Consider the following 11068-nt stretch of genomic DNA (forward strand, 5'->3'; position numbering starts at 1 on the left):
GAGGGTTTATCAAATAATTTACCTTACACTTACCTGGTAACTACCCCGCAGGAACAGTTTTCCCTAATGTCATGGCACATCTTAAATACTGAGTATGTTCTTGCAGATGTTTTTACAATTTACTCAGTAAGTAAAGTGCAACTGTACTGTAAAATGAAGCCTTGTTTATTTCCATGGTATTACCGGAATTGTACCATATAACCTGATCATTCCCTTTTCCATACAGTCACAATTTTTTACCTCGTATGTCCTGCAACGTTACCAAGGAAAACATGACAATTTACTCAGTAAGTAAAGTGAAACTGTACTGTAAAAGGAAGCCTTTTTATTTCCATGGAATTACTGGGATCTTACCCTATAATCTAATAGCTACGTAACTGTAGCTATTACAGATTATTGGGTAAAATCCCAGTAATTCCATGGAAATAAAAAGGCTTCCTTTTACAGTACAGTTTCACTTTACTTACTGAGAATGTTCAACGTGATCTCATGAGAATACGTGTGTATTTTTACGTAAAGTGTAATTCTACCATACGTACATTTACTTACGTTTTATACACACAGAAACGTATAATACTGACGTAGCCTATTTACAGCACTAAAATGTAAAATGTTTACGTATTAACAGCACAAAAACGATTAGTCTACATGCAGTTAAACAAGAATACACTTTAAAACCTTAAAAATACCTTATTTAATCGTTTAACCATTTTAATATTTAGTTTATTTACAGTGACACACAAAATGCGTTTTCTCCAATAGAACAATAATACACCAAAACCCAACATAAATTCACAAAAGACATCAATTTTATTATACTTGATATAATCCAAATCTTTAGAATCCATACGTTTGCAAGAAAGAGATCCAAATTCAGCCCTTTATCCAGTGAGTTATCTTCATCTCCATTTCACAGGCGTTCACAGCAGCGCAGTCTGTAACTGTCAAATCCCGCGCTCGTGATGAATTCAAATTCAAAAATTGCGCCCCCAAGAAGCGTTACGACATGTTTTACGGCAGTGATATCAAACGCTCATTGGCTCTCGCCTGTTCGTCCATGTTCGTCACAGATTGCGACATGTCGTATTTCAGTCGGTAAACTACATTTGAAATGGAGAAGTACGCGTGCCTTCACACAGAGCGAAGCCGGATTAACATTTTCATGGATTAATAACTTAAATTCTGCTCTGTACCTCATTCAAAAATGATCTTTAGGACAAAGATGGTGAACTACAACACTCTTCACAATCGATCAAAATGGGCAAAAATTGTTTTAATGGCATACAAAGTTGCGACTGTTCACTGAACATTCCATGTGTGTGGTAAAAAAGATAGGGACCGTCTAAAAAGGGACCGTCCTATTTTTTTTTCATTGTGTGCAAACAGACAACTACATTTTTGCAAAGTACAGATGTACCAGCAAATCTCTCTCACATTATGTGTTCTAATGCTATTGATTGTACTTTAGCAACAATAAAAAGTGCATTATAATGATTGTATTTAGGAAACCTGCCTCACTGTACATAATGTACATAAATATTTTTTAAATAAAATTACATTAATTCACCATAGGGATTTTTTGCTATCCGAAGGTTGTAGCATGTTCCTAGTGACCACACTGACTTACTACAGGTGAAATTTTGACAAAAAGTCCCTTACTGTACGTACAGTTGACAAATATGTTTTTTAAAAAATTACTGTAATTCACTCTAAGTATTTTTTCGTGTTCCAAAGGCTGTAGTGCTTTCCTACGGACCAGACTGACTTACTACAGGTGAAATTTTGACAATACCTCCCTTACTGTACAATTATCAAACATGTTTATGTACTGAGCATACTATTACATATGATTATTACATATGTTTATGAAATAAACTGTAAATCACCTATAGTGTTTTTTTTTTATATCCCAAAGGTTGTAGTACTTTCCTAGTGAAAGCACTGACTTACTACAGGTGAAATTTTGACAAAAAGTCCCTTACTGTACCTACAGTTGACAAATATGTTTTGTTTTTTTAATTACTGTAATTCGCCCTAAGTATTTTTTCGTGTTCCAAAGGCTGTAGTGCTTTCCTACGGACCAGACTGACTTACTACAGGTGAAATTTTGACAAAAAGTCCCTTACTGTACGTACAGTTGACAAATGTTTTTTTAAAAATTACTGTAATTCACCCTAAGTATTTTTTCGTGTTCCAAAGGGTGTAGTGCTTTCCTAGTGACCACACTGACTACAGGTGAAATTTTGACAATACCTCCCTTACTGTACAATTATCAAATATGTTTATGTAATGAGCATATTATTACATGTTTATTACATATGTTTATGAAATAAACTGTAAATCACCTATAGTGTTTTTTTTTATATATATCCCAAAGGTTGTAGTACTTTCCTAATGACCAGACTGACTTACTACAGGTGAAATTTTGACTATAACTCCCTTACTGTACGTACAATAATCAAATAAGTTTATGAAAAAATTACTGTAATTCACCTAAAGTATTTTTTCATGTTCCAAAGGTTGTAGTGCTTTCCTAATGACCAGACTGACTTTCTACAGGTGAAATTTTGACAATACCTCCCTTACTGTACGTACAATAATCAAATATGTTTATGAAAAAATTACTGTTATTCCCCTAAAGTATTTTTTCATGTCCCAAAGGCTGTAGTGCTTTCCTAATGACCAAACTGACTTACTACAGGTGAAATTTTGACAATACCTAATAATACTGTTTTACATAATAATATAATACTGTAATTTTTTTTGTTTTTGTTTAAGGTTGTAGTACATTAATAGGGGCTACATTATTATTAACAGTAATGACTGAACCTGTATGCATTGGTGCAGCAAATCTGACAGATAATGAACAGCAAGATCATGGAGGCATTCAAGATACTATACAGTGCACTGTTTTATTTCTATTATCTTTATAATTGTTCATGGAATACCACTGGGATTATACATAAAAGTTGTAATTAATTCCTTGTGGTTAGAGTAATATTTCAATTTCACCTCTTCAAAATTTTGCTGTTGTTGATCCTCTCTTGGTTTAAGTTGTTCTTATATTATCATTAACCCTTTAACTGATTGTTTTGTCAAGTACTTTTTACTTTACTATATTTTCGTTTAGTGAAGTGATGTAAAAGTTTAAGTAAAACAAATGTGTGTGTTTGAATACAATTTTTTCAAATGTTTTCAGTCAGGACTACTTTGGGTAAACAAAAATATTTAAGCAATTGAACATGTTATTTAATATTTATTCATTGCATTATGTAATTGGTTAACACACATAACTATAACTGTTAGTGGTTTGTTACATAATTAATCCTTGTCATGTTTACCAATGTGAACAGTGCCAAAGATGGTACCCAATGTATGCTGCATTGGACTATCACCAGACAAGCTACCTGGAAAAGATGTCCAATGGTTGTGCTCACTGTGTACCTTAAACAGTGGAACATCATTAAAGAATATCTGCTGAAACTTCTGCTTTATTGTCCTTGTTTCAATATGGATTACCACTGTATATCTGTATTTTGGGACTTACAGTTAAAGACCCAGGGACCAGATATGATTTATTAAGACCAGGCGTTAGAAGTGCAGTCAATTTAAGACAAGAGTCAGAATTATAATAAATTAAAGGAAATTTTACTAAAGATAGTTTGCAGTTTCATCAGGCAGAAGTCAGCTTCAAGAATCACAAGGAGTGATTACTCCAGTGATCAAAAGTAAGCCGCTTCCCCTTACATTTACAAAAATCACAGCAATTATACCCTTCACCAAGGTCTAAGCTTTGTCATTGCTTCAGGTTGAATGATTCTGATTGGCTAATAAATAATCACACTTTTTCTACACATAGATAGACTGAAGCATATCTCCATCAATTATGCGGCTGACATTCGGACCCTGAATTTAGGCACGTCGTGACCTTCCACACTTGTAGTGATTGTAATGAATAGTAATTGGACCAATTTTTGAGTCTGTAGGACCAACTCTATAGCGCCACCACCAATTCAAAAATTCCACTTTAAAAGGGTTATAGCTTTTGAACCCTTTGATGTAGATGTGAATGTAAATAGATGTAAAATGAAACTTAGTACACCTGATTCCACTCATTATGGTAATCACAATCAATATCTTACATTAAGACTCTGCCCATTACAGTAGTGGCCATTTTGAAAAGTACAGTGTTAAATTTTTTGTGCTACTCCTCATTCAAATTTTGTTCAATTTTTACGAAAATTGGCTCAGATGATCTTTGGGCCGAGCCACACAGAAGTGACTGAACAGATTTTTGATTTTTGCTACCGTTCCCGATATATTTTTCTCCAAATTTGACCTGTATTTGTTGCCTTATGGTAGTTAGCTTAGCATGCTAATTGGTTAACATGAACCATGAACCATTCCGGTTGTGGGTTTGAATGCTGTGTGGCACATTCCCAGATCGCAAGTGGTATTGTGGCTTTAAGTGGTGGAAAAGTTGCTTCTGTTCCAGACATGGTGCCTATATGTGAACGAACTCGATAAATACAACATGCAGCAAATTTATACAAAAATTATTCATTTTGAATTGCTTCTCACTTGAACTATTGGACCTTCTTCATCTTGCCAAAAACACAACTTCCCAGTGGCACAATGATATGAGTGACAGCTATCTGACCCAGAGATAATGGGTTTGAGCCCCACGTGGCATGATTTTAAAAAATTGTGTGTAATGTTGTGTCATGTCGATTCCTTTATTATTCAACGTTGTACTAATCTTTCTTCCTCTTGGATTAATGTATGTCTTGTTCATTCTATGTTCATTCTCATCTGAACTTCTGTTCATTTTGAGTTCATTTTCACCTATACTTCTAAACCAGCTCTTTTTTCTTCAATTTCTGCTGATTTACTCTTCCTGCTCTTGCTGCTGCTTCAGGGGCTTGGCCCCGTATCGCTGCTTGCAGCTATATTTCCACTTGTTCCTTAACCTGTAACCAAGAATACTAACACACACAGACACAGTTTCTTCAAGATTGGATTTGGTGAGGAGGAGAGTCTTCTCAAAACATTAATATAACATGTTCTTTCTCTCAAGCAGAGGATACTTTAAATCTAACTGTAAAGTAAAGACTTTAACTAAGAAATGGTCTCTCAACTGGTTTCAATGACTCCTGAGACCATTGCTATCAGGGTAGCCTAGACAAGCAGATGGATGTAGTGACACCTGTTAAAGAAGTCCATATTTCATCTCTGGAAGCCAGGCTAAATGAGCAAGCACTGTTACTGCATTCCTGGCATGGCCAGACCCTTACATTACACCTCAGATATCAAATACAGACATTTAAAGGATACATGAAATTAGGGGTGTGACGATAACCGCATCACCGCAATATCGCATTAATGAGATGCCTACCGCGGTGTGAGGTCATCACCGCACATGATTTTTTTTCTTTTTTTTTCTGAAAGTTACAGGACTGCATATGGTGTGTGATTTGAACTATAAACACATTAATCTTTGCTTATAATTTACTTTTTTTTTTTTCGTGAGTCCTATGTTCTAGGGCTTCTGGAGAAAAAAAAAACGCTTCCTGCGCAAGGGAGGAACAGTCCATTAAACATATGGGGGATTTTTTGTGTGTGTGTGTGTGTGTGTTTCTGATTATTAATTAACTGCTAGGTTTCAGTACTTGTGATGTTTACAGAAAATGTTAAATTAAATACATACAAACACAGGCATAAAATACAATAGCATAACGTAAACAGTTGTAGTTAGATTTTAATTGCAAGTAGCTATCACTTCATATGGTATAGGCAATAACCGTTGACAGCGCTAGCCGAATGAGTGACATTATTCAAAAAAATGGCCACGAATTTAATGTCTAAACCAAATACTGTGTCGCCTATTTGGGCACACTTTGGCTTTGAGGCAGATGACAAGGGACAGCCGATGAATTTGGACAAGGCAGTATGCCGTATTTGTCACACAAAAGTATCCGTCTCGCGAGGAAATACAACTAATTTAAGATCGCATCTTAGAATTAACCATCCTGTGGCGTTTGCCGGACTTGGGAGCAGTACACCAACCTTAGCTACAACCTCAGGCCAGCAGCGACAGTTGGGAGTCTCCGAGGCCTTTGCGAGAGGTGCGAAGTACCAAAGAGGCAGTAATCAGTGGCAAGCACTTACTGATAGCGTGACTCGTTATTTGGTTGAAGAAATGGTGCCATTCCGTACCGTTGAGAAGCCAGCGTTCAAAGCCATGCTATAGACATTTGATAAGCAATATGTACTTCCTGACCGAAAGTACTTTTCTCAAACAGCGATCCCTGAAAAGTATCTGTCAGTGAAGGACGGCATAATACAGGACTTAAAAGACGTTGATCATTTCTCAGTGACAACTGATATGTGGTCAAGCGTAAACATGATGCCATACATGAGCCTGACCATACACTATCTCAGCGCAAACTGGGAACTAAAATCGAAGTGCCTGGAGACTGTGTTCACGCCAGAAAGCCACACGAGTGAGAACCTGGCGGAAGCCCTCAGGTCCTCCTTCCAAGAGTGCTCCCTGGACGAGAGGAAACTGGTCTGTATTACCACAGACAATGGGGCAAATATGGCTGCGGTCCGAAAACTTGGCTGGACATGGCTTAATTGCTTTGGCCATAATCTACATTTAGCCGTCACAAATGCAATGAAGTCAGAAAAGGACCGCACTGCCCGAGCCATGGGTGTCTTCAGAAATTTGGTGACCGCTTTCTCCCAGAGCTGGCAGAAGAAGAAAAAGCTCCAGAGAGAGCAAGTCGAGCACAACCTGCCCCAACACTGCTTAGTTCTGGTAAGTTGTGCTAAAATTCGATTCTTATTTCTTTAGACGTTGCTTTTCAGGTAACAGTCCGTGGATATAAACGCACTCGTCCAAACGCAACTTGTTGAAACTTTGAACAATTTATTCTACAAAATAAAGGGTTGCAAACGATGATAAAACCTGTTCTATAATTCCTATTAAACTCAAAAGATATGGAAAAAAAGTTATAGCCTATAAATAAATGTTATTTCATATTATTGTTAATATGTTTATGATGTAGCCTAATATAATTTTTCAAAGCGAATACGAAACAATATCGAAAAAAAGTTATAGCCTATAAATAAATGTTATTTCATATTATTGTTAATATGTTTATGATGTAATAATTATATTTTTTCAAAGCGAATACAAAACGAAATAACGTAATATAAAATGCTGTAAATAACTGGGCAAAACTTATGGAAACGCCAATCAATGCTCTGAATTTCTGCTGCCCATTTTCATTATCAAGATAAGATTTTATTGATCCCGAGCTGGAGAAATTCGCTTGTAGGCTATAGCAGCTCCAGATATGTAACCCTTCACATGCAAGAAAAAAAGTAGGCTAAATTGTGCGCAAGATTTAGGCTACTAATTCATTCTCTCGATTTATAAATAACGCGCACAATTTACTATTTCGTTCCCTCGATTTGCAAAAACTATTTTGTTCTTTCGACATGCTAAACGTAGCCTACGATTTAGCCTAGTTTTTCCTGCATGTAATGTGTGGGGCTCCGTAAGATAAAACACAACATATGGCAAAAATAGACTACACATTAAATAAAAAATAAAGAAATGGAAAATAAGAAAAATAGCATCATATAGGCTATAAAATACAGATTGATGTGAACATTGCACTGGTTGCGAAAAGGAGACCGTGGCACGGTGTATAAATAAATATATTTTATTGCACAGGACAAAAAACATAGCCTAATTAGGGATTACAACTGTGTTTTAAATGTTTTCACAGGATTGTCCTACCAGGTGGGGCACTAAGCAGAAAATGGTTGCGCGCGTTCTTGAGCAAGTACCAGCCATTAGGAGGGTTTTGATGGATGACCGGCGCAGCCAACATTTAATACCAATGTGGCAGGACATCGAAGTCCTCGAATCCGTTAATGCAGCGCTGAAGAAGGTTGCGGATTTTACAGATGCGCTGTCTTCCGAGAAGACAGTTACAGCGCCCTCTGTTAAACCAGTCCTACAGTTATTAACTGAGGATATTTTGCTCCCAACCGATGAAGATACGGAGTTGACGCGCAACCTGAAAAAAAAAATGGTTGGAGTCTTGAAAGACAAATATAGTGCACCTGCAACACAGCAACTATTGTCAAAGGCCTCATTCATTGACCCAAGACACAAGGACATCAACCCTGGAGATGACGTTAAAGATGCGCTCCTGGAGGAGATGCTGGCAATGCCCGAAGAGCGGCGTGATATCAGGGACGGAGAAGCTGCAATGAGTGTCGCTGCGGCTGGAGAGGGAGAAGGAGAAAGTGCGCCATCTTCTCCTCCAAAAAAAATAAAAAATCTTGCGGACCTGCTTGGAAAGAGAAAAGCACAATCCTCCAGTCCGGTTCCAAAAAGAATCCGTGCAGACACTGAAGTCGCAAGGTATTTGCAGGAGGAAGCCCTCGATCTGCACTCTGATCCGCTTGCCTGGTGGCGGGATAATCAGGCTCGATTCCCTCTTCTGTCAAAAGTTGCCAGAAAATATATGACTATATGCGCTACGAGCACTCCATCGGAGCGTGTATTCAGTGCGGCTGGCAACATCGTCACCCCGTTAAGATCCTCGCTGAAACCTGACAAGGTTAACATGTTGGTTTTCCTGTCACGCAACATGAAGACGGAAAAATAAAAGCAGCAGCACGATTTACTTAAGCGGCCCAACAGCCAAACACTTGTTCACTTTTTGTTTTGTTATTTTGCACTTTAAAAAAGGTTGTTTATGTTTAGCCTATTTATAGTTAATTATTAATGTTTAGCTACAATTGAATATAAATGTTAATTTGTGTATTAGTTTATAATAGAATACTGCTTTATAATTATTAAGAATTTTTTTAACTTTAGCCTAATCAATAGTTAATTATTAATATTTACCATTTAATATAAATGTTATTTTGTAATTTGTTTATTTGTTAATAAAGAATACTGCGTTATAATTATTCATTTCCATTGTATTCATTTCCATTACAAGCTGCATGCGTTCTTGAGTGTGTGACGCGGGCGCATGGGATTTTTTTTGTTGTGGGGGGGGGGGGGGGGGTTGTCGGTTAACCGCCAAATCGCGATTTTTGTTGCTTCATCACCGCGGTAAGAAAATATCCCATACCGTCACAGCCCTACATGAAATAACATTTTCGATAATCACACTGGTAATTTCTATAGCCAAGTAAAATCTCATAAGCCTAGAGAAGTCATTCAACTCATTTGATATATAGAAGGAAAACTATTGATTAATACCTTGATTATAATCACTCATTAGATATACATTGAAGCAGCAGTGTGTTCCAGAATCCACTTCTTCAGGACTTCATAACAAAAACTTAACTTGAATCATTACAATAAGGGTGTTGCTTATTTATAACGTTGAAAATATGATTAACCTAAAATATCTGCATTATCTACATCTATAATATCTACAAGGAACAGCAGTTTTAATACATACTTTTACGTAATACATTTATCAAAGTTAATTGAGTGATCACTAGGAACATACTATAACCATTGGAACATGAAAAAAGGAGAAATTACAGTATTTTTTTAATAATAATATGTTTGTACTATACTTACAGTAAGGGAGGTATTGTCAAAATTTCACCTGTAGTAAGTCAGTGTGGTCACTAGGAAAGCACTACACCCTTTGGAACAGGAAAAAATACTTTAGGTGAATTACTGTAATTTTTTCTTAAACGTATTTGTTTATTGTACGTACAGTAAAGGAGATATTGTCAAAATTCCACCTGTAGTAAGTCAGTCTGGTCAATAGGAAAGCACTACCTTTGGAACATGAAAAAAATCCCTTTGGTGAATTACTGTAACTTTTACATAAAACATATTTGCGTACTGTTTGTACAGTAGCCTACACAAAAGTACACTAAAGCAGTCTAGGTGAATACGCAGCAAATATCAAACCTGAAACTATTTTTACCCTGGTTGGCAACTGTTTTTTTTTGTTTTGTTTTTTACTTGACTATGTTCATGGTGCTGTCCACGTATGTGGTAGGCTACTGAGGTCCTACATGATCAAGTCTGCAACTTGGGTAAAGTTGTTTTTATATTTGCATATTCGCGGAGTTCCGCGTTCAATATCTCGTGAGCTGAATATTGCTACTACACAAATAACATTGTTTTAATATTTAAATCTTCCTCAAAACGAGCTTTCCTTCGGGTTTGCACTTTATGGTCCCTTCTTAGCAGCCTGCGCAAAGAGATCAATGTATTTTGTCTAGTGCGAAGGAAAGATCGTTTTGAGGAAAATTATGTTGTAGCTTCTGGTGTCTTATCTGTAGTTATATGTGATAGGTGTTTTCTGTAGCAACAACGTTTAGTTCACGAGTTATTGAACGCGGAAGTCCGTGAATGTGCGAATATAGAATATAAAACCAATTTTACCTAAGTAGCAATAGTCGGCTCCCAGCACATTTTCGGTAGAACGGGAAAAAAAAGAGCATTTAATTTTACATGTTATACCCCACTTATTTTTTATTTTTTACTGGCACTTTTTTATTTATAGCCTACTACATCTCTCTCTTTTTTATCAGACCTTTCACTTAACCTTCTTTGCTTTCAATTATGAAATGATTCAAATGATTCAAATGATCTTACCTGGACTTACTTTTAAAGATTAGTAATAAAACATTTGCTCTTGACAACAGGGAAAGCTAGTATGTTTGCTTAACATACCGTCAAAAACTACAGTTTATGAGTTTAATATGATGTTTTGCTTCGAAATCAAAATTACTTGAAATCACTTCTGTGGTTTCATGTAGGAGAATATATTATTTTATTAAATTCTATAATACAGGCTATGTTGATTAGCATTGCATTAATGGGTTAGTTCACCCAAAAATGAAAATTAGCCCATGATTTAGGGTAAACCTGCAATAAAAAAGGAGTGAACTTCATTGACAACTTCAATCTTTTCTGGAGTCAGAGCCAACTGTTTCATTAAGATGGCCACCACCCAAACAAACTTGGTTCAAGAATGCTAAAGGACAATATCTACTTCTCCCT

General features: G+C 36.3%; 1 protein-coding gene across 1 annotated transcript; it reads left to right on the top strand.

Moving 5' to 3' along the window:
• Positions 1-6403: 6403 nt before the first annotated feature.
• LOC307157040 (E3 SUMO-protein ligase ZBED1-like) lies at positions 6404-8690 on the top strand (the record flags this gene model as incomplete). Its single annotated transcript, XM_079868785.1, has 2 exons — positions 6404-6820; positions 7800-8690. 2 exons carry the CDS (start codon positions 6404-6406, stop codon positions 8688-8690), a joined length of 1308 nt encoding a protein of 435 aa, XP_079724911.1.
• Between the last annotated feature and the right edge of the window lie 2378 nt (positions 8691-11068).

The sequence above is a fragment of the Squalius cephalus genome, assembly GCF_949319135.1.
Source record: "Squalius cephalus genome assembly, chromosome: 4".
NCBI classification, from domain to species: Eukaryota; Metazoa; Chordata; class Actinopteri; order Cypriniformes; family Leuciscidae; genus Squalius; species Squalius cephalus.